Genomic DNA, 23,357 nt, shown 5'->3' with positions numbered 1-23,357 from the left:
CGCTGCCTGGGGCGCACGCGGACGGCGACCTCCGAGGGGACGCGCATCTCGCCCAGCTCCTGACATCCAAAGCTGGCAGCACGCACGCAGCGACAGCTCCAGCCTCTTTGCGAGCTCATTGACATGCAGCAGGAGCCCCGGGTAGCATATGGAGCGTGGAGGCAGATGGATGGACATATGTATAATCTGTGTGCATCTCCGCTGATGTAAACGTCCCGGCACGGGCATTAACACTCGAGTACACGGCTTGCGTTGGGGGCACGAGAGAATTTTTCTCCCATAAAATAAATAAAGTACGTTCCGAGCATCTTGGGATGCAGCCATTCTAATCCTTTTATTCCTTCCAAAGGAAAATGATTCCATATTCAGGGCACTGTGCAAACAATTAATTAGCCTAATGAAAATGAAAGGCCTAATTGCTTGATATTATTATGATCATTGGCAGCCAGGCGTGACCAGGCACTGTCCTATCAGTGAGAAAGCTCCACTTTCTGGCTTTTCAGGTTTTTTATGACATTTGAATATCTAAAAATATATATTTTGTTTTCTTTTTTCTTGGGAGCGATAGTGTAATCCTCCCTTCCACATGCAAAAAAAGCTGGCAGTATTTGGAGACATCTGAACGAGCTGCTGTATAATTAAAAAAATGAACAGAAGAGATACCCAGCTGGTGTGAAATGGCCTGGCTGAACAGAAGTCAATAAAGCTGTAACTTGCCTGAGTTGAATGATATGGTGGCGTCTCCAAAGCACGTCTCCTGCAGGAGACCGCACTCACAAGACAAGAGTGCTGCAACATAAGAAAGATTATCTTTTTTGAGGAACAAACCCAAAATTAAAGTACAATTGCCCTTAACCCAACTCCCTTTTCAATTATCTGTTGTTATCCAAATGGAAAAGTGCTGTAAGCTCATGCAGATGAACTTTTTCACTGTGGTTAGGATCATGAGGAGTCCAGTTACAGGAGTCTAAGAAAACGACCCTTTATCATTGATGCTTATCTCACAATGTAGGGATAGAAAGCAGATGCTGACTGAACACTGACTCAGCCTGAGGAGCATGGGTCCAATAATTCTTCCTTTACGCAACTGATTCTCACAGGAAAATCCTCAAGATTCAGCTTTAATTCTACTCTCTTGCTTGTGCAGAGACTGGCAACCAGAGACTTTAAAAACAGCGTGGGCAAAGTCAGCTCTCGTTTGCTCAAACAACCCCACTGACTACACTACTGAGGGTTTCTCAGGATGCTGTATTTTGGTTGGGGAGGAAGAAATAGCAATTTAAGCTTTTTTAGGGGTATTTTTACTCTGTGCTCCAGGCTGGCACCCAGAGCTGCAGGAGAAGCCCATACAGAAGATGTTCATAGCTGTGCAGCATCAGGCACTCAGAGGGGAAATAGGGCTCCCTGCTGCAACCAGTGGGGATAGGTCAGCTCCTCACTTACGGCCTTGGGATATCCCTGGGCAGAGTTAATGCTCTGAATTGATTGCAAAGCAATCAGGAATCCAAGTCTGGCCACTGAAATGAGGTGAAGCCTGGTCACCAAAATGAGGTGGAGTGGGCCCGCTCCCTCATGCTCTTCGATGTTATTCCTTCCCCACGTAATTTAACTTACTGCTGGCTAGCAAAGAGGAAGGGCAAAGTCAAACCTACACCTCTGTTAGCATGAGGTGAGAGCAGCCCACATGCTCCTCTAGGCACAGAAGAAGAAATTTCTTTATGCCATCTCAGCAGCTTGCTGGGAAAACAGCAGTAGACTTGGTCACTTGAAGACTTTGGCAACTCCACATTTGTATCGTGCTGACTTTTATGAGATGAGCTGTCCCCAAATATATAATTTTCTGAGGATTAAAATAAAAAGAGGTGATTATACTATAGACTTGTACAATCATGTAAAAATGTAAGAATAGAAAATAAAGGTTTGTGGCTGAGAGTCCCTGCACTCCACAATTAACTTTTTACCTTGCAAAAGTGAAGCTGAGAATGTATGGGCCTTACTGAGACCATTTCAGGTCTGCAACTATTTGTTTTTGCAGCTGGCAACAATTATTACAGATGCTGCTGGGGACTTTGAGACAGAGAAAACATCAAACCCAAAGACATCATAGCAGGAACTGTCTGTCAGATGGCTGAATGTCCTGGCAACCTTTATCAGGGTTGCTAACAGCATTCTGCAGAGTTGAACACAGCTGCTATTTAACCTCAGACAGACTGTTGCTCACCACCCCTTACTGATGAAAAATAAAAAATGAAACCCTAACAAAACAAGGTTTTTGTTTTTAATTTATTTTGCAAATCTACCAATTCATTTTATGAAAGTATGAAATCCTATGTGGTTACATTAAACAGTTACATTACAATCCATGTAATACAAATAACCACTACAAAGTTATTTTTAGGTACTCTTGGGTAGCAAGTAGATTTTACGTTATTTAAAATAAAAAGCAGTTACAAAGAAGAGAGAAAATAGCCTTGCGATTGTCAAAGAATTTAGTTTAAACCAAGAAAACCACTGTAGAATCTCCTCGTGCTACAAAAGGTTAGAGAGAAACACTGATGTTTACAGAATCTTTCAATGTTAATTTTCAATTAGTCACATCAAGCAAATTTAAGTGCACACATCTAGTTAATATAACAAGAATAGTTCACAAGTTGTTTGGAAACCACTGTCGGGTTTCATTCTCTGGAAATTACGTTTACTGTATAACATCACCACTGTCCTCGCTTTCAGATGCACGAAGATCCTGCAATCCTGGTTGTAAAACACACTAGAGCTTCCAATCTGCTCTAATTGAGTTCGGTGGGAGTAGAATCAGTTCCTACATTTAGTAAGTATCACTGATATGCTGAAATTCTTGCAAAACAGCCTCGTTCCCAGGAATGAAATTAATTCAGTGAACAAAATACTGTAATAATTTAGGACAATTCTTAGTTTTACCATTCCAGCAATTGACATGGCAACTGCATTTCTGAGGACCTTTATGCAAGATCATTCCTTCCTCTCCAGCAGCAACAAGGACACACGAAGACAATGAGTATCTGTGCTTAGTAAGAACTCGAAGCTATGTAAATAAAGTATAAAAATCAAAGAACAGATTGAATTAATCTAGAAACTGCTCTCCTGACAACCCATCTGACACACCTCTAGTGTCATTCTGCTGCCTGTAAGCTGCCACGTCTGATGAGACATCTGTCAATCACAGTTGCATAACTGCTTCTTCGGAAGCAATTAAATGGAGCTTCGATTTTGTAGCTGCACCTCTACATTGCATATATAGTATGCGGGAAAATGTCAAAGATGCTACTGCCACATGTAATGCAACAGCTTCACAGAAGCAAGGAGAGCTGTTTCAGGGAAAAAAAGGCAGGTGTGGATACAATCCCAAAGGCATGTGGCACGAAGGAGATTAAAACAGGTTATCCTCTCTTGCGGCCACCATCTCTTTCAAACAGGACATCCAAAAATGGTGCAAACCGCCAAATCTACACTCATGCACGTGCAATAAACCTGCAGAGCTGGCTGTAGTACAGAAGTGAAGCCAGCAGCATCTCAGCAGGGCTTCTAAGAGAACTACGCCTTTATCCACAAGAGTATCTTTTAACACTGATCACCAAAAACTTCTGAAGAAACCAGACAGGTTACACAAAACTACACAAACTTCTCACCTGGACATAAAGTGCCATCAAGCTATGGAAGCTAAGAAGTTACTGCTGAGGGCAGTATCTACTGTAAGTGTCTACAGCAGGCTTTATTCCCCTGAAGCAGATAATGTTTGCTACAGACTTGGAAATGGCACCAGGTTGGTCAGAGCACTGCTATAACCAAGGCTAGCAATTTTAATTCTTCCTGAAAAACACAGCTCTTACCCAAAACGCCAAAGCCACCCAGGCTGCATTTACCGGTGGCTGGCTGCAGAACTTTCCCCAGGAGGTATTTTAAAATAGTAATAGATGCTTCAGTTTCCCGTCCTTTGATATGATATGATAAATATAATCTGTTTAGACCCTTTTTTATGAGGAAGCATTACAACAGGAGGCCCCATCCTGTTATTACCACTGTGCCTACTTGTTTTCCATCTCTAGTCATGTAGTGTCAATTCCTGTTAAGAATCCTGAACAGTCTTCCAGAATCACTTGTTCAACTGACATTTCTGTAATAATAAGGAAAAGAAAAAAGAGTTGTGGGAAATTAAATGGTGCTCCTGTTGCCAAGTTGTTAAAATTATATGGCAATATGGTTCCAGTAGTTGTACGAAATTAATTTATGGAGTGCTTGCAAGCCTTACATCTACTAAATCTCAACAGGATATAAAATGCTATTTAAGTGATACAACTTATAAATGCTAAGGAGAAAAAAATCAGCACCAACGAGTGAAAGGAGAAACTTGATTCTTGTCTGCACTCAACTTCCACAAAGCTGGATCTCTAAGGCTGAGGAAGCCGTGCAGGAGATCCTCGGTGCAGTACATCTGTGCTGTGAAGGCAGGGATGTGAGCACTCGCACCTCACCCTTCTGCCACTCCGTCGGCAGACGGGAGAGAGCATGCTACCGAGTTACTCCAGTCCTGTAAGCAACGCTGGGCAAGCAGCTCAGTCAGCCCCTCTGCTAAGCTCTCTCTCTTCCGCTGCTTTCTGAAAGTATGAGCCAGAGCAAAGTGAGTGTCGTTGCTTTTCCCCTCTTTTATTATAATTCTGCTCAGAAAGATCTGCCTGAGATACCCGATCTGTAGACAAATTCATGTTTAAGTTATGTCACTAGATGATTACTGTCATTCCTTTCTCACAACAATGTCAAATACAATGTAAAACTCTGAATTTTCTATAGTGAGTGAAATCAGCAGAGGCAGAAGACGGACGGTGCCAGCAGTACTGCTCACTGCTCTGCAAGACAGAACCAGGGTAAGGCGCTTTGGCAGTCAGCACCAAGGTTAAGTGACAAGCTTTGTAACAACTTGCTTTCCACACACTGGAGTACACACAAGTTTTCTGCAGACGCATGGAAAACTGAGATCCCCTGGTTGTTCTCTAAGCTGCTTTGAAACTATACCAATGCGTTTCATGCACCAGCCGATCCTGGTACCATTCTTTTTCTAAGTACAGTACATTGTGATAGCAACATAGAAGCACACCACACAAAACAGATTTGTTCAAGCTCACCATGGTTCTGATGGGCTACACGCACCAAAAGGCAATTCAAAAAGAGCACACAACTCATCAGGACAGTAACATTGGCTAAAAGGGATTCTGGTTTCGCTTTGTGAAGGAAGTAAGAGTTCACAAAGGAAAAGATCTTATTGCAAGTTGTTTTGCTCAGCCTGACCACTTCTAATACAGATCAGAAGTGTCGGAAACTACCACGGAGACAAGGACAAAGAATTCCTGTCTTGTAAATATTTTAAGTTTAGTAAGCTTGCTTCAAAAATAAAAGCCACAGATATTTCAAATGGCCTTCTCTAACAGACTTGAAACTGTTAGATCAACACAGAGGAACACTGATGGAAAATACACATTTCAGTAGTAGTTCTGGCACCTTGCAATTTGGAAAAAAACAACTCTTGTGCACATGGGATGAGGCAGCTTGTTTGCAGATCCCTTTCTCACAGTGTCCTAGAGTCACTCACACTTCTTTCACAAGTGTGTCACTGCTCTCAGCAGGTGCCTTCCTCAGAAGGAGCAAACTGGCAGCTGTCATGAGAAACAGTGTCGATGCTCTGCACTTCTGACTGCGGGTGGATGGACACCTGAACGGCTATCTCTTGACCTTGCTCATTCATGGATCCATCGTCTGAATCCCCGGCTGGCGAATCGCTGCGCTTGATCTCTGGGTTGATGGGGTATATCGCAGCTTGGGTACCACACGCCTGGGTTTGCTTTTCCTCCTCGCCGACTCCATCAGGGTCATCAACTCGCACAGCCTCAAAGATCTCTTCCATGAACGCCCTGCAGTTAAGGATCAGTGGTGGAAGGGGAATGCTTCTGGCAAGCTCTTCAATGTACCGAGCAAACTCCATGGTCTTAAACTGAGTGACTTTGGCCAACTCTAGCGTTTTGGCAGATGTAATGATAGGGATACGCTTGGCTATCTCGAAAGCCTTCTGAAGCTTCTCAGCCCCTTCCGTCCTGAAGAACTCATTAATAGCCTTCTCTGTTTTGCGGAGGTGGCTGCTCATCATGCACAGACGGGTTATGTTTAAAATGAGGGTGATAGCAAAGGCAACGAGGCACACAATCATGTAGTAGATACTCATGTCTCCCGAGGTGAAGATAACTCTCAGGGTGACTGTGTAGTACGAGGTGTCGTTACGATTAACGGCTGCACACGTGTATCGCCCCCGATCAGCAAAGCTGACCTTTGTGATGTTAAGGGAATTATCGGCAATCTTCCACCGTTCACCTGGAGATTCAAAAGAAATAAGCTGAGCTAATGAAACAAAAATGACTAGGCAAGCTAGACACACGCTGCTTGCTCCATAAACAGGAGCCAGAGCTTCGAAGCAAGCAGTCCATTCCTAGCGTTCCACAAAATATGCCAAGAATGGAAATTTCCTTTTCATGCTTGTGACACAGAAAGCCCTAACTCAGGTACCAATCGTACTGCTTAATGGTAAATTATTCTATGCACTTGCTACTCTGGTCCTTCTGTTTTCTCTCATCTGCACTTTCTTGAGCACTTTTGCATTTCTATTTCTTTCTGGCGAGGAACCTAATTCTTAAGCAGAACTTGTCACCCACTGAAATACAGTGCGTTGAAAGACTGTCTGCCATAAAGCATAATTTTCTGTATATTCTCAGTCAAAGGTCAAGTGACCCAAGAAAAAGATCAGAATCTGTAAATGGCTCAGCTGGCAAAAGAACACAGGATTTTCTTGAGACGCAGCTTTCTGCTGAACACGCAGTGCTGATATACAAAACTCATGTAAAAAGAAATCAATAAAAGAAGCTAGCTTTATACAGTATTTCCTACGGGTTTATTACTTGGAAGAAAAACTGTTTTCATAACTCATTTTTCTAATTAGTCTACTTTGAACTAATTTCCAGATGGCATTCTAACTGCAAAGAGGTTACTGAATACTTAAAGCAGTAAGATGGCCTCTGAGAAGATCCTATCAATTAGCTCGATGACCTTCATTAATACTAATAGAGGATACCACGTGCATCTCTAAAAGACGTTATTTTTTTTTTAACTGAAAAACAAGAGGGACAGAGCTATAAAAGCCAACGCTTCAAAAATATGTTCTTCCTCTGTATGAAAGGGCTAAATATCATGTATTTCATCCTTGGCCACTACAAACTGTGCTGGTTTCCGCAGTCTCAGTGGTGCATAAACCAGAAAATAAATGCAGTTAAGTTATCCCATGCTTTATAAAATCCTCTAACAAAATTAAAGCACTGTTTGCCAGCTCAAAAAGGTCACAGCTGTGGAGAAGCGTGTTTAATTCATGCATTTGGGAAGATAAAATATAAACCAGAGCAATAATAAATAAAAACATCGGTTAGTATCTGGTAGGATGCAGGCAGTTCTTTTGCATTGTGTACTGGATGCCTCTTGAACAAAATGATTCTGTAGGGCACCATAGCAGGATGGACAGGCTAGGACACACGAACCCAGGTATAATTCCTGCTCCATCACACGCAAAAGGGCAAAGAGCCCTTTTTTGGGCTTGTTCTCTCTCTACTTCCAAACTGTAAAAATGTGAGGATAGGAAAAGAAAACAACAATAAAATCTCAGAGGTTTTCATATAAAAGCAGAACGCCCAAAGGCATAAAATAGCAGAAAAGCTCACCTTCATCTTTCTGTTCAAGCAGGTGTCCTCTGGAGTTATACCAAAGGATATATTCATATTGGCTGATGTTCAGCTTACATTCAATTAAAATACTGGTCCCCTCTTTGGCTATGATATCATGGTGTGCTGGGGAACTTAGTAAAGCTTGAGGCACCGGATGAAGTGATGTACTGAAAGACCCAAAGGCAGATGTTCCATTAGAAGCTACATTTTCCAGTGTAAATCCAATCGAAAGATCAACACTAACAGTCAAAATTAACAGGCAGCAGCTGAGCTTCATGGGAAGCTAGAGGAAAATCTTTTCTCATTTAATTTGGAGAAGTGAGGTCATAAGATATTAAACTGTCTGTACTGCTCTGAGATAGGAGAGGAGGCTCTTGATTTGTTCGGTGATAGAAAATGTCTTGGATCCAAATGCACTTTCAAGACCATCAATATTATGAGAGGAAAGTGGAAATCCAACTGAAAAAAAAAAAAGAATTAAGTTTATTAATGATAGCAAGCTTACAGTGTATTTAAATTTCATTTCCAGTAAACATATTTCGATTAGCATAATATAAACTGTCAGCCGAGAGCTTCCAAATCAGAGCTTTGCTCACACCACAGCAGTGAAGCGAGGGTACGAAGGCATTAACACAACCTTCGGTCCTCTAGATGTTCATCTTCCCATCCAAATAAATAATCTCAGGAACAATAATCATTAAGAGAAAGAAGGTTTTAAAAAAGGACAATTTGTACTGACTACTCAAAATGCATAACTATCTTTACGGTCAGAAACTGGATTCTGCATTTGTTAATGGGAAAAAAGTGCTTTCTTAATAGATACAGAAAAGCAAGAAAGAGGATATAATTTCTGCCTCCTTCCGCACTGACATCAAAGTCCTTTTAAGCCCCGGTTTTTCAGTACTGGTTTTCCATTTAGCATCTAGAAATAAAGCACTCACGCATCTCATTTTTAGCATTTATACATCTACTTACTCGATTTTAAGGCACAATCAGTGTTAAATGTCTAAATACTATTTAATATGCTTATCATTTCTTGCGTTGAGAAAATTCTCTTGGCAGTCATCTACAAAGACAGAAAGTCCCTTTCTGAATATCAGGACAGGATTGTCTAAACATACTTCCCTTTTTTTTTTTTTTTTTTTGCAAACTCCCTTGCTTCTGTATTCTTTGTTGTTGTTGTTGTTGCTGTTTTACAGCAAACTGCTACTGAAAATCTTCTGCTTTGTGCTGCTACATCTCAGCTGTCGTATCTTGCTTATTATCTCCACTACACCAAATTGTGCCCCATATTTCAAAACAGATTGAAAAATTGTTTTGTCTAGGGACAGAATTCACACTTCAAATTTACATGTGCACGAGATATTTGAAGATGCTGGGATACAGACTTTAACTTGAGGCTCTTTGCACACAAGGATTTTTCTTTTTTAAAAGCCAGAATAAAGCCAACTTGTAATGAAATGAGATGATGCTGTTAAGAGAAAATCTGTTATCAATTTTCCTGGAAGCCTGATTCAAGAAAATTTCTAATCCAATGTGCATTCCCTGAAGTTATGATTCCATCTAAACTGCTCCAGAGCCCTAAAAAAAAAATTAACGAAGTATAGAAGCCACAAGTTAAAATGTTATCTTAAAGAATATCTGACTTCACCCCACTGTCTGGGTGACTTCAGAGGTACCATTATTTTCTACCAATAACAAATGCTACTAGAACTGAATTTCATAAATATCACAATACAAAGGAAAACATTTTCTTAATAAATAATGCAGACACTCCCTGTGTCCTTCCAGAATCACTAGCTAACACTGCCTAAAGCAGAAAGAATTTGTATCGCTTGTGAAAAATAATTTACTATAAATAAGTACAGCTGATTTGTACTGTCTGTCCAGTAGAGAGCAATCAAGCGTATTCAGGAACGGGAACGTTTGCTGCTAACACACTGCCCAGACCAGGAGTTTTTTCAGTTCAAGATAACTTGTCGAAGGTCAAACCAGATTCTGGATTTGACATCTGATGAGAAACGTGTATCTGACCCTTTTCTGTTGCAGTTGTTGCCAAAACCAGCTCAACAAAGAAGGCAAGAAGACAGCTGTGTCCAGCTCTCCTTCAAGCTTGACTGACTGACTCACCCACTGAATCCTGCAAGGGAAACTGGAAAACCTGCACTCTACTTGTTTCTCTGTAGACAGCAATCTTTTCTTTTTCTTTCTTTCTTTTTTTTTTTGGCCCCGCTATTTTTGATCATGCCTCTTGCCTGTTCACTTAAGATGGATGAGCACTGAGAACGCAGCTACACCTCTGTAAAAAAAAACAACACCAACCAACCAAAAAAACTACCAAGGCTTCTTTTGTTCCTGTTTTCGACCTTTCCACCAGTGACACTTTGGGGAAACGTGTTACTGACTTCTGCTGCCTCTGGAGAACGGCATCGCAGCCACGTCAACTGCACCAAGTCTGAAAAAGCAACATGAAGGTTGCTGCTGCACAACAGCTATTTGTTTGTCCGAAGGAGCGGTTTCAACCTTTCTTTTTTTAGACATGTAATGTTTTCAGAGGGTTTCAGGGCCCTCCGAGGGCTGCTGACAACAGGCTTGCTCATTTGGGCAACCTCGTGCAGCTTTCTTTAACGTACGGTGAGGACTTTGAGCGCTGCGGACCGCTGCCACCTGACCTGACTTCACAAGATTCGATGCCGCTCCGACTGATCCCAGCTCTGAAGTGAAGATAAACCCTGGTCTTCGTTATTGAATCGAACACACGGAATAATTTCCAACCTTCCAAAACAATAATCTCTCAACTAATAGTGCTTCAGATTTATTAGAAAGTAATTCCAGCACCTCCTCTACTTTGCCTGTGTCATTTTTACCACTTTAAATTATTAAACTTAAATTATTAGATTTCCAAGTGTCTGCGACTTTCCTTCTAAAACGACATTAGAAACCTCAGTCAATTATTTAACACAAGAAATACTGAGCAACATTTTCCCTCATAAGAATAAGATAATTATCTTCGGTAATTGCATAGGCTCTCTGCTGTATCTGCGCTGAGCTTGCATAATTTGTGAAGGGTCATTGAATTTTACTGTTAAACTCTTTAAAAAGGCCTGATTTATTAGAAATTGTTTGTCACGTCTCGCTTTTGGAAAACCCATTCCTGTTAAGCAGACAACGACGTCTTATTGCTGAACGCTGGGGAAAATGATTTGCAAAACCCACATTCTTCAACCACCACACTTATGCAAAACAGCTGCTGGAGCTGATAAAGGATCCAGAAAAGATAAAGCGCGAGCGGTGCCAACAGTACAATTCCTCAGGAAGGCGTTGGAGCCAAGCAAGACGAAATGTGCAGGACAGAAACTGGCAAGCTGACAGCCGGACCCCAGGTTGAGCTCAACGCATTTAACCTTTGTGAAACCGAGCTGTAACAACACAAAGCAGCGCGAAGATGAAAATCCACGATGCGTATGCTTACGGGAGTCATCGCTGGCTCTTAGCCTGAAAAGACGTGTGTTTAACTTAAAGTACTCTAGTCCCACTGAGGTCAGTGGGAGTACTAAGAACACTTAAAACTGCACATATTTATAAAGTGCTGCAAAACTGGGGCCCGAGAGGTTCTTTGGCTTTACAGTCAGGGCTCACAGCACGGTCAATAACCCCAAAATGTGAGTTTGGGTGACGTTGGGGGCGATACGGGCGTGATGCTGGGGAGAGCCACGGCCACCGCTGCCAGCACGGGCATGCCCGCAGGGAGAGCTCGCCCTCGGCCTGCAGCGGCTCTGGAGAAAAAACAAAAACCCCCAAACCAGCCCAAAGAGCTGCAAAACCCCCAAATCCCCCAAACCAGCCCCGAAACCAGCGGGAGGTGCGAGCCTGGGGGAAGGGGCCCAGGAGGGCCTCCGCGGGGGCAGGAAAACCGAGCGGCCCCGGCCCCGGGCGCAGGGACAGAGCCGCGACGTGTGACAGCCCGACGGCCTCGGGGGCGTGACGTCACGGGGGCGTGACGTCACCGGGCTCTGACGTCACCAGGCGTGACGTAACGCCAGAATATTCCCCCCTCCCCCCCCCCCCCCCCCAAAATAAACCACCGAGCAGCCGCCGCCGCGCCGCTCCCCGCCCGGCTCTGACAGGCAGGGAAGGCCGCGCCGCCGTGAGGAGCTTGGGGGGGCCCGGCCGCAGCCCCGCGTACCTCCGGTACCGGCACCCGCACCCCGACACCGCCAGCTCCAGGCCGCCGCCGCCGCCGCCCGGACGCGTTTCCCCCCGCTCGCCCTTCCGGGCCCCGCTCCGCTTCCGGGTTGAGGCGGCCGGGGCCGCTCTGCGCCTCGTCTCGATGGTGCGGTCCGCCCGGCCCCGGGGTGAGGGATGGGGCGGGGGGGGGTGGTAGGGGGGATGAGGGGGGGGTTAGGGAGCCCCGGGGTGCTCTGAGGGGCCGCGGCTGTGGGGTGGGAGCACGGGGGGCGCTGGGCGGCCGGCAGCTCGGGACCGGCCTCGGGCCGGCCCTGGGAGGGCCCTGGGAGCGGGGTCGGGGGGCTGCTGGGGCTCTTGGGGCTCCTCAGGCTCCTGGGGCTCCTCTGGGGTTCATCTCATGCCCTGGGTGGCTCAAACACCCTGAAGAATCTCAGCCCTAAATACTGAACCAAACGACCCTCAGCGTCCCCACCACCCACTCTCATTGCTCTCCCCTTCGGGATCCGGCACCCTCCAGAGCAGCCACCCCACACGATTTGTCCCCCTCCCCCCTTTTATTTTTTTTGGAGAAGCAGGTCACGGATTTAATCATCTGAGGACCTTTTGTACCTCTCTGTTTGTTTTTCAGAGTTAACAGCCTGTCTTTTTCGTGTGGTGGTGAGGTAAAGCCACGTGTTCCTGTGGGACTTTAAACTTCCAGGTGTGACATTTCGTGCAGCCAGACGTAACGCGGTGTGCAGGCTCGCTTAAAAATATAATCTGTTCATGCAGGTATGTGTGGTAACAAGAAGGGATCTGAATCGTTGCGTTTAATTATTTAAAACTAATGTCAGTGTGTACATGGGAGTGATTGTTTTATCTGCTGTGCTTTCTGTGATTGTCATAGTCATGTCTGAAAAAGACAGCGGTGAAAATCTGGAAGAGGAAGCTTCTTACGAAAATGAACAAAAATCAGAAGAACTTGGCCACGCTGAGAGCAGCAAAGAGAAAGAGCAAGAGCCTGTGCCTATGACTCGGAAAAGACCTGAACCCAAACCCCCGTGTCAGTCTGCTGCCACAGAAAAGTCCACTGCTGACACCCTCAAGGTATGTTTCTGTGCTAGGTCTGAATGACATGACTTCATGTTTCACGGCTTTATGCTCAGAAGAATTCTGACTGTAAGCCTCACTCCTTTTCTGAAAATTGACATCGCTGTTTATTTGAAAAGAAAAAGTGTCACAAAAGTTACGCATCACAAGCTGATTGTGTTCCTCTTGACACCATCATATCTGCATCACTGTCTTCTGCTTTTCTTCATTAAAGGCCTCAGATTCTCCTTCTGCAGCTCAGACAGGATGGGGGTACTGGGGAAGCTGGGGGAAATCTCTTCTGTCAACTGCATCTGCCACTGTAGCTACTGTAGGTAAGTCTCTTTCTGGTATTTGATAAATGTTGTAACCATATGTCACGTTACAAGGTAATGCTTTTGAGCTTGTTTCTAGAGAATGGGGTTCTGTTGTAGAAGCAAGTATTGGAAAATGTCAAGAGAACTGTTCAAGTAAAGGGAAAACCTGTACCAAAATGTACAATAACATTAAAGAGAAGTGCACAAACAAAACTACTTTCAAGTTTTTGAGGCGTTTGCATAATTTTCAGTTGACGTTTTAAAGCTTTGCCACTTGAGATGAAATTTTTGCAAACCTGAGATGAAACGTGAGTTCATTAAACTGGCAAGCAAGCAAGACGGGGAGTAGTAGGTGTTAGCGTGGGTTAAACTGTTTTGAACAGGAGGAAGCCAGAACAGTAGAGAAACAATATACAACCCTGATCCTGTTTCTGCTCTAATGAGGAATAAAATGTATCTCATGGTTAAAGTAACACTGCTATCTTTCTCTAGGTCAAGGTATTTCAAATGTCATAGAAAAAGCAGAAACAACTCTTGGGATCCCCAGTCCTAGTGAAATTTCTTCGGAGACCAGAGATGCTACAAGAGGTCAGTTTTTATTGCATAAGAATAACACTGAAACATATCTTACAATATAATCAGCCCCAAAATATCGTAACATTACTCCGTATCTCTCATATTGGTATAGATAACTAAGTGCTAAAACAACACATTATTGCTTACTGGTGTTAGTTCCGAAAAGTAGGTGGGAGAATAATAGCAATTCTAGGCCTGATCCTGACTGACACTTTGCGTTTGTTAATTTTCTCCACTCAGCAGGTGACAGGATCTTTTTGGGGGAGTGAGGAAGTTAATTTTCTACCTTCTATTGCAGGAAGTGAGAATCCTGATGATAACAGCACAGATGCAATTGCTGATGGCAGTCCCTTTCCTATTGCTGGGGCTCTTGGTGTTTTATCAACCATCTCTACTGCTGTCCAAAGCACAGTGAGTGAGTTGGGAAGGCAGAAAAAAATGTGCTTGAGAGCATTGTCTGAAGTATCTTATCAGGAAACATTTAATTTTGGCTTTTCTGGCATAAATGGTGAGAGACTATCTCAGCGTTCAGACAGTCTTTATCTCGTGCCATGCTTCTAACTGGCACTTGATGTGTCAGTTGTTTTGAATTTTGTTAGTTTTATATTAAATGCTGATGCATAACAAAGATGCCCAACATTGGACTGTGTGGTGCGTGCATTGCCATGCATGTCACCTCTATACTCTGTTACCATGCTCTCTTCCTTTAGAGTACATGGCCAAATGGAGGGTCAGGCTAATTCATGGAATACTTTCACTGATTTTCACAGAACTGTCTAGAGATGAAATCCATTCTCGGGTTCAAAAACGTCTGTGAAACTGGCCTCAATTGCTTGGAAATCGGCTTGCTCCTGTGACCATGAGAAATACACTTCAAAGAACCCATTACCCTTAGAAACTGTGCTTTTGTGATCTACCGTCTTGTCAATTTGCCCATGAATCTGAAAGAGCTGCAGATGGAAAGCTTGCTTCTGCTTTTAGGGCTTCAACAAGAATTTAGCAACCAACACAGCCCACAGGTCTAGCGTTTTCTGATTGGAGCAATTAAAAACTAAATACTTAAATGTGCTGAGAACCAGCTCCTTCACAAAATAAAAATGTTTCCCATCAGATTGCTGCAGCTGTCTGAGTGCTATATTAAACTGTTGGATGATAGTGTATTGTGGCTCTTTCCATGCCTTTCTGCTCTGATTTTGGTGATTAGTGTTGAATTCTAGAGTGATAAGGACCAGTTTGGCTTGTATGTGAGTGCCTAGCGTAACGCAGACTGTATAAAGCCCCCAGTATAAGCTGTTTAGTCTTCTGTGACTCTTATGCACTGACCATATCCAAATCTGCTTCCTAGGGGAAAAGTGTGATTAGTGGAGGTCTAGATGCCTTGGAATTCATCGGAAAAAAGACAATGGATGTGATAGCTGAGGGAGACCCTGGATTCAAAAAAACAAAGGGCCTAATGAACAGAAACTCTACGTTATCTCAGGTATGGCTGTTTCATATCAACTCCTTGTTGATTCTTGTTTGTTCTTCCTTCTTTTGCAGTCCTGTCATTAAGCAGCCATTTCTTATTGTTAAACCATAAGTCTTCTCTTCCCTATTCCATATGTTCTGGTGCTGATCTGAGTCCTTTGGTTTTCTTTTTCAGGTCTTACGAGAGGCAAAGGAGAAAGAAGAGCAGCAGACAGCTACTGAGGTTACCATGGCTACGGAGAAGAAAGCCCATTATGGATTACTGTTTGACGAGTTTCAGGGTCTTTCGCATCTGGAGGCCTTAGAGATGCTTTCCAGAGAGAGTGAATCAAAGGTAATGGCCTTGAGCAATTTTCCTTCTATTTTTGAGTTCAGCTGGGCAAGAAAAAAGATCGGAAATGTCTGTACACACATGCAAAATCAAGTGGTCAGAACTTGGAACTTGCTACAAAATGATTAATTGCACAACGTCACTTTGACCCCTGCATTATGATCTAGTGTTTACCTTGGGAGCATTCTGTCCTACCCTCAGGTCCTAGAATGATCCTCTTTACCTAACTAGCCTCACTTCCAGCATTTCTCCAACAGCTTATCACAAGTTACTCTTTCCTCGCATCAGCTTGTTTGCTCTGTGGCCTGTAAGAGAGTACTGCAGGCAAAGCTGAGATCGTCTTCTGTCTTGGAGCAGGGAGGGGCTGGGTCAACATATCATTTCAGAAGTCATTCAGTTTTTTATAAAGGAAATTATTTGAATAACTCCATAAGAATCCATTGGTACCTAACAGGTCTTTGCAAAATAGGTCTTTTCCCTGGCATTTTCCTAATATTGCTCTGTAATGTTTTTACACACAATGTAAATGAGTGCTGCATCTTCCATCCTGTTTCTTTCCTTTACTGGACTTACGATTCTCTCTTTGGCTGTGCTGCCCCTAATTAGGTGAAACTGGTTCTAAGTGCCCTCTCTGGTGAAGAGTTGGACACGCTGAAGGAGGAAATGGAGCAACTCAAAGAAGCGTTTTCTTTAGCTGAATTCTTTGAAGAAGAAGAGGAAGAAAAGAAGGGTAAGAGCCTTGGGTTGTGGGAGGAGAAGCTGGTTCTAAATGAAATTCTCAGAGCAGAACCAGCCAGTCCTGAGAGCACTAACATTGGGCATGATGCCACAGTTAAGTTATTCTTTAGCTGGATGCTTAATCCTAAAGCTGCCTGTGGCCAGGAGCATGACAGGTAGCAATGCTCTTCATCTTTGGAAAGCTTCTATGCATTAATTCTGTTGCAGAAATCGTTTGATTTCTTGCCAGAGCAGGATTAGATCTGCTGGATTCCTGGGCATTTCCTACAACTGACCTTGAGCCAAGATGCAAATGCAAAGAGATGCTGGGTTTCCCTGTTCATAAAGGAAGGACTTTGAATAGAGTTGTCTAACCTGTGGGAGAGTTTTTTTGTTTTTTTTTTTTTTAATGAGAGTTAGCAGCAAAGACCAAAAGACTTAGAGGTGTCTCCATACAGAGGAGCCATCTGATTCTTGAGGATTACACAGATTTAAATGTAAATGTCTTGCATTGCTTTTACTTCGATGGCTCATCAGGGAGGGCTCACACCTGCGCTTGCTAGCATTTAACATTTAATGCATCTTTTATATTTCCATGATGGATCTCACAGCATCCCTCCCACTGTTAACATCTGCCCTGCCATGTATAATAGGAGAACCGTGGGCTTTAAGCAATATTTCATACTCTCCAAGGTGATGCACAAGTTAGTGCATTGTAAAATGCTGTGTTTATTTGATGGATTGTAGACTGCTTGCCTGTTTTAAAAAAAAAAAAAAAAGAAAAAAAAAAAAGGAATTACCTTAGCTAAAGAACCAGGATAGAGAAAGCAAAAGGTAATCTTTTGGCATCGGTGTCTGCCTTTTCAGAACTTAACTTACAAGTTGTATTAAAAAGACCGGATGTGATGCGTCCTTTTCCTGAATCAATGATTCAAGGACAAATATAGGAAACAGTTGATAGACTTGTGCAGAACTAGCTGTGCATTGAAGTCCTGCTTTTTTCCCCTGTATCTGTACTTTCTGGGGATTCATTAGCCTTTTCTTTAGGAGATGAGGAGTTCACAAAGGAAGTAACAGAGTTGTTTTCGGAATTGCATATCTCCACAAAGCCGGACAAACTGATCATGGTGAGTTATTTCCCATTCTCTAAAAGCTGGAGAGATTTCTCTCAGGAACTGCTTCTCCATCCTGCTTTGCTGATGAAAATATGAAAGACATGAATACAAGCAGTGTTTTAGATCCTTTGACACTGGTAGTGAAAGAAATCGGCCTTTACCTTTGACTTTATGAGGCAAAACCATGCTCTGCACTGCCTCTGGCTCTGAAGCAGTAGGCACTAGTGTGTCTTTGCCCTGTCACTGGGCAGTAATATCTGGTGGCAAAGACAACTGAGCGGTAAGACATCAGCCAACGCAGTGAAATCAACCTACAGTCGTGAATTGCAGCCCTCCTCTTGGTACAAAGCAATTGTTTTTACTACGTTCAGAAGCTGGTATGAGGAAGAATCCTTCCTTTCCTTCCTTTCACTACCCTTCAGATCCACCAAGTGGCAGCAGCATTCTGCAGACACGTTTTTAAAACTCCTCTGTTAGTCATGGCCCTGGTGTTAGAGAAATGACTGCCTTCAACTGCATGAGTGCAGCCAACTCTCTACAGGTCCTGGAGGCACTAGGATAATTCGTTGTTGTTCTCTTCATGTAGCTGTTTCCTTCCCCTAGAGATCCAGCACTCTGTGTTTTGTTGTGGGGAAGGGGGATTCATTCTGCTCCATAAATACTATGGCGCATCTTCATACAGGTGAGGACATCTGCTCATGAATGGATAGCACAATTCAACAGTAGTCTTCCAAAAGAAGAAAAAGAGAGTGAAGATGACCAAGAAGTAGAAGCTGGAGATGGTGACCATGATGCTAAAAAATCAGTAGAGGTAACTGAGCAATGGAGGAAGACAATATCTGACCACAGAGTGTTTTATCTGGCTGTTAAGTTACAGTTGTGATTACTGGAGCTTACAGGTTTCTATTTCTGTGCAGATTCTGGGGTCCAAAATGGCAGATAGAACATTGTGTGATTTACTTGTTTTAAATAATAAAAGCTGCTAGTTTTTGTATGGTATAGGGGATCTCTTTAACTCTTGTAGGATATTCATGCGTTTGCCATTAGAAGCCTGGCAGAACTGACAGCATACTCCATTGAAATGTTTCACAAAACTGCAGCTTTGTTCCTTCATGGTCAGAAAGAAGAGGTGACTGCTACAGACAGAGCCAAGTCGCTTTCACAGTAAGTTCATATCTTCGTAAACATGTGGCATGCAATAACTTGCTTACCGATGAAACTGTCTGATGATTCTTGGCAATTCCGAGGGATGCGGGGCTCTTGAATTCTGCATAGGTGTTCACCGTTGCTACGGGTGGCTATCTCCCAGCATAATTCAGCTGGCTTTATCTAGTTCAAAGACGTTCCTTGACAAGAAAGAAGAAACCCTACTTGAAAACTTATATAGCCAAGGAGAATATTTGCTCCAAGCTTGTGCTAGTTAGTAGACAGCCATTTAAAATATGACAAAACAGTTATATAAAAATGATTTTTGATTACCTCTTTGCTGGTCATTTAGTATACTAGGTACGTGGTTATTGTAAAACTACTGCAGTAATTAATAGACTGATCTTACCAGTAATGCATAACAGGAGAGAATTTTTCATTATATCAGAATGTACTTGGCAAGTATATGAAATATGCAATACTTCCTCATTCAGAAAATGGTACTTGTCAGTGATAAAGCAAGTTAGTACAGTTCCTTTTTGAATGGCTGGGTCTGTCTTCTGAATGCAGTTTCAGATCTTCAGCTTTAGTTGACTATTTTTTTCACCTTTCCATTCCTCAGTTTTTTCATAGAACTTCTAAACAGTTCATGAAGATACAGATGCTGTATATCAATTTTGGTTTAATTTAGCTTTATGTACGTGGAAACAAGGTATTTGTGTTTTACAGGAATGCTAAAAGAAAGTTATTCTTCGTAGATTGTGTTTACTACATAGCTTTTCCACTTTTCTTGCACAGACTGACAATTGTGCTGTGTAAAGAACTGTCAACTTTCTCTAAAGAGTTCACTACATGCTTAACAGTTGCAGGGGTAAGTCTTGCATCATAGTTCTTTGGGATGAGATGTGATTAGTTTATTGCAATCTTGGGATCTTTGCCATAAAGTGCTTCTTGTGCTTGCTCATTTATGCGTGCAGTTTTTTGCCCTGTGAACTGATCTCCTAGACCCGTGTTTTCCAGACAGTGGCAGCTGAACATAGCCTGAGCTTTTGAATGCCTCCTGAGGTATTCAGCCTGGCACGGAATGATGATGGGGGTTGGTGCTGACAGTACTAATGAGGCAGAAGAAAATAAGGTTGTAGATACTGCAAAACACTCAGGTGTTATTGAAGATAATATCCTTATCTCTAAATCTTCCAGCAGTCCACAGTTCATGTGGAGATGTAATGTGTGTCTTCATGTAGGTCTTGCATTGTGCCTCTGTGGGTTACTTTGTTGTTATCTGCACACTGCAGGGCAATTCCTCTGCAGCTTGGGACTTTGCTTCCAAGGGAGCAGTGGTGTTTTTAACCTTAGTGAGGGTTTGGCTCTATCTTGCTTGAAGAAATTTGATCAAATTTTCAATCAGGATAATGTATGTCTGATCTCTGCAGGTCAAAGAGAAAGCAGATGTGCTTAATCCCTTGATCACTGGAGTGTTTTTGGAGGTCAGTTATGCTAAAGTTAAAACTTTAAGCTAATACTTAGAAAATAAATGCACTGTTTTTTCCACTTCTGTATCATTAGCATGCAAAGTTCTCTAGCCCATGATCTAAGATTCTACTTACCTTGCTAATAACTTAGAAATTTTAATAAATGCTCATAAATCTTCACAAGACATGAATGTTAGTGAAGAGTGAGCCTTATATGGTCTCAGCTGACAGTTACGTTGGGTCAGAAGACACATACTAGACATTCATCAGCCTGTTTTCTAGCATTTTAGTGGGAATTTAAATGCCTGAAGTCAAACCTCAGACAATCTCATACATTAGCGTGCAAGAGTCCCAGCACTTCCCAGCTGTTCAGTTGGTTCTCAGTGCTTGTAAACTCCTGAGGTGTGGCAGGAAACGGGTGTTCCTGTTGGTGTGTCCTTCCTTCCTGCCACAGCATAACATTTACTTTGCTTTGAAATAAATGCTTCTCATCTATTATACAAAGTAGTATCCTACATTTGGATTGCACCTGATCTTGTATGGCAGCTTTTAAGGCAGGTGCTTTTTTGCTGAGTGGCATAAAGCCCCTCAAAAAATTAATGTTGAATTGATTTCTAGAATGACGCTTTAAAGACCCAACAAGCAATAGGTTTCTGTTTCTTACGTATGTTAATCAATGCTGTTTGAAATGAATATATGGTTAGTAAAGCTGACTGGTAGTATAACTATTCATGCATGTTTTTTTTCTTTTTTTAATTATTTTCATAGGCTTCAAACAGTGCTTCATATATCCAAGATGCCTTCCAGCTCTTGCTGCCTGTACTGCAGATCTCTCTTGTTGAGGCTAGAACGGAACAATCACAGCAATAAAATTCCTTCTAATTAAGAACTTTTGACCTTCCCACTTCGTATTTTCCATGCTGGAGAATGATGTAATGGCTGATATTAAAGGGAAAAAGATTAACTGATCACTGCTACTGCAAGAACGGTGATTAAGTGCAGACTGGCAATGACAGCTCTTAGAGCTCATTGAGAGATGTGATTAGCATAGTCCAGGCTGGTGGGCAACGTGACAGACTTTAAAATGCAGTCTGCTTCCCTGTTTTCATAGACTGTATCTCTTCACTGAAATCCCTGTGCTGTATGTGTTAACAAGCTCTTTGGAGAAGCTCTCTGGACTGTGGAGACAATGCTGAAGAAAAGAGCAGCAGCTGGCTAGTTAAAGAGTTAGCACTCTTGTTGCTAAGTCATGGTGTGATTTTTAAGTCAGACATAATTAGGCTCCTGAAAGCTCTGCGTTGAAGTGAACTTTGGATTGGAGATGCAAGAAAAGGCAAATATTTATGATTATCACCCTTGCAATTTCCAGGCTGGAAAAAATAGAATGGAGAGGATGCCTTATCGAGCTGCTGTTGCTGAAGAGAAGCCCCAGCTTCCTAAAGGTGTCTGCTAAAGACTCAGGGATGTGGGACTGGGACTCTCACTAGGGTGCTGTTACTCATTCCTTTGCAGAATGCTTGCTTCAGCATGAGGTAGAAAAATGCTGATCTGGCCCTAAGAATGTGGATACTTTGCTTTATAGCAATAAATGAGAACTGGCTAAAAGGGATTGATTCTTGTTTGGGCAATCTAATGCAAGAATGGAGTGGGAGGATTCTCCTTTTTTTATTTAATGCAATTTGACATGTCAGCCACAGACTGTTCAGATTCAGATACCACTCTCTTTTCCATTTCTTTGCAAAAACACTATAATGCAATGCTCCTTTTTGGAAGATATATGAAAGTAGGGGGAGAGGAAGCAATTTGCTTCTGTTAGCAGGAGTCCTAATTTGTCTCAGAAGCTGCTTCACATTATCAGTTTCTTTGTGCTGTGAAAGTTCCCAGTTCTGTTCCTTTTTACAATTCCTATCTTTTGAGCTTTCCCATTCTGAGGGAACAGCCTCTGATGGAATCACAAGAGCAGAAACACAGATTAAATGCAACTTAAGTCCAGAACAGTAAACCGGAGGTGACTGAGTGTTGGTTTTAGCAGGTCTTGCAAATTTCTGCAGTACTGAAGGCTTAGCATTCCTCTGCTCTGTTGTGAAGTAGAAATGTTCTTAAGCATTAGCCAAAAGGTATTCTAATATTCTGTGATTTTATATATATGGAAAAACCCTTGCCTTAGTCCTTGTTAGACTGATCAGGTCTTTAAAAGTAAAGTATTTATTTTGATTTTTAAAGAAAACTGGACTTGAAAGGAGTGTGATTGGATGGAAAAAAATCTGCACTACAATAAACTATATACTTTTTCTTTACCCTGATAACATTTTTAAAGAAGGATTTGCTTTGACAACAGTTTCAGGTACAAGCTATCAAGGTAGTGTGGGGCACTAACCAAGCAGGAGGAAAGACCCGTGTGTGTGCTTTCTTCACACCCCTGACCAGTTTCTGGGGCAGGGCTCAGTGCTGCTGTGGGGCAGAGACAACTGGGGCCTCTCATGGCAGGGTGTCCTTTCATAGAACAGAATTCTAAACCCAGGCTGGGGAGTGAGAGCTCCCACAGCTGAGCTCTGAATTCCTGCATCAGTGCAAAATCTCAGCTTGGCTCCTGTCACAAAGCCACATTTTACAGAAATGTCAGAAGAGAAGAAATAATGATAACAGGGTTTTCTGGAGCAGCAGCAGCTTTTTTTTTCCCCAGATAAATTGTCTACTCAAGCTGACCTGCAGTGCTTAAGTGTAGAGTAGTTTAATAATTAAAGGAAAGGAGGGGATTTTTTTTTTTTTTGATGCAGATGGTAATTCTTTCAGTCATATGCTCACCTGGATTTTGTCAGAGCAGCCAATAACCAAGCATGAACCGGCTTCACTTGTGTGCCAGTGCAGAGACTGCAGTAGCCTGCCAGCGAGAACAGCCATACAGTTGTTGAAATCTTCCTACCCAAAGGATTCATCAGAACTCAGCATCCAACTGTCTGGAGGTCTTATTGCTTGGCCTCGCCTTGCTTATGAACCTAATGAGAGCTGGCAGTAATTTGAGCACTTCTGGTTGTGTTTGGGGAGGTGAGAGGTGGCTGAGAATAGATAGGAGTTAGCTAAGATGCTGTCAGTGACTGGGAGGAGAAAAAAGCCACAATTATTTTCTTTCCTTAGGAGAGAGAGCCCGTTACTTGCAGCTGTAAAAGCTGCTT

The 23,357-nt window shown here is 42.6% G+C and overlaps 2 protein-coding genes across 3 annotated transcripts; one reads left to right on the top strand and one right to left on the bottom strand.

Annotated features, from left to right (window-relative positions):
- Positions 1–2,269: 2,269 nt before the first annotated feature.
- On the bottom strand, positions 2,270–12,107 carry MFAP3 (microfibril associated protein 3). The gene is made up of 3 exons (XM_083798596.1): positions 11,974–12,107; positions 7,785–8,246; positions 2,270–6,393 (listed from the first exon to the last, which is right to left on the bottom strand). Exons 2-3 carry the CDS (start codon positions 8,062–8,064, stop codon positions 5,648–5,650), a joined length of 1,026 nt encoding a protein of 341 aa, XP_083654722.1. The 5' UTR covers positions 8,065–8,246; positions 11,974–12,107; the 3' UTR covers positions 2,270–5,647.
- FAM114A2 (family with sequence similarity 114 member A2) lies at positions 11,982–21,789 on the top strand. Of its 2 annotated transcripts, none has more exons than XM_083798592.1 (15): positions 11,982–12,120; positions 12,604–12,746; positions 12,862–13,061; positions 13,279–13,378; positions 13,853–13,948; positions 14,235–14,347; positions 15,282–15,416; positions 15,579–15,737; positions 16,341–16,464; positions 17,499–17,578; positions 18,249–18,377; positions 18,591–18,730; positions 19,511–19,583; positions 20,146–20,199; positions 20,953–21,789. In XM_083798592.1, exons 3-15 carry the CDS (start codon positions 12,864–12,866, stop codon positions 21,052–21,054), a joined length of 1,503 nt encoding a protein of 500 aa, XP_083654718.1. In that variant the 5' UTR covers positions 11,982–12,120; positions 12,604–12,746; positions 12,862–12,863; the 3' UTR covers positions 21,055–21,789. The 2 variants fall into 2 exon arrangements, with proteins under 2 accessions (XP_083654718.1, XP_083654717.1); XM_083798591.1 differs by having other exon boundaries at positions 12,002–12,142.
- The last annotated feature ends 1,568 nt before the right edge of the window (positions 21,790–23,357 follow it).

The sequence above is a fragment of the Anser anser genome (assembly GCF_964211835.1).
Source record: "Anser anser genome assembly, chromosome: 14".
Lineage (NCBI taxonomy): Eukaryota > Metazoa > Chordata > Aves > Anseriformes > Anatidae > Anser > Anser anser.
This window is presented reverse-complemented; position numbering and strand designations above follow the sequence as displayed.

Coding starts and splice junctions, on each gene's coding strand:
- MFAP3 (XM_083798596.1), bottom strand. CDS start 8,064: ATGAAGCTCAGCTGCTGCCTGTTAATTTTGACTGTTAGTGTTGATCTT. Junction 6,394..7,784: donor GCTTGAACAGAAAGATGAAG/GTGAGCTTTTCT, acceptor TTGAATCTCCAG/GTGAACGGTGGAAGATTGCC.
- FAM114A2 (XM_083798592.1), top strand. CDS start 12,864: ATGTCTGAAAAAGACAGCGGTGAAAATCTGGAAGAGGAAGCTTCTTAC. Junction 13,062..13,278: donor CCACTGCTGACACCCTCAAG/GTATGTTTCTGT, acceptor TCTTCATTAAAG/GCCTCAGATTCTCCTTCTGC. Junction 16,465..17,498: donor AGAAGAGGAAGAAAAGAAGG/GTAAGAGCCTTG, acceptor CCTTTTCTTTAG/GAGATGAGGAGTTCACAAAG.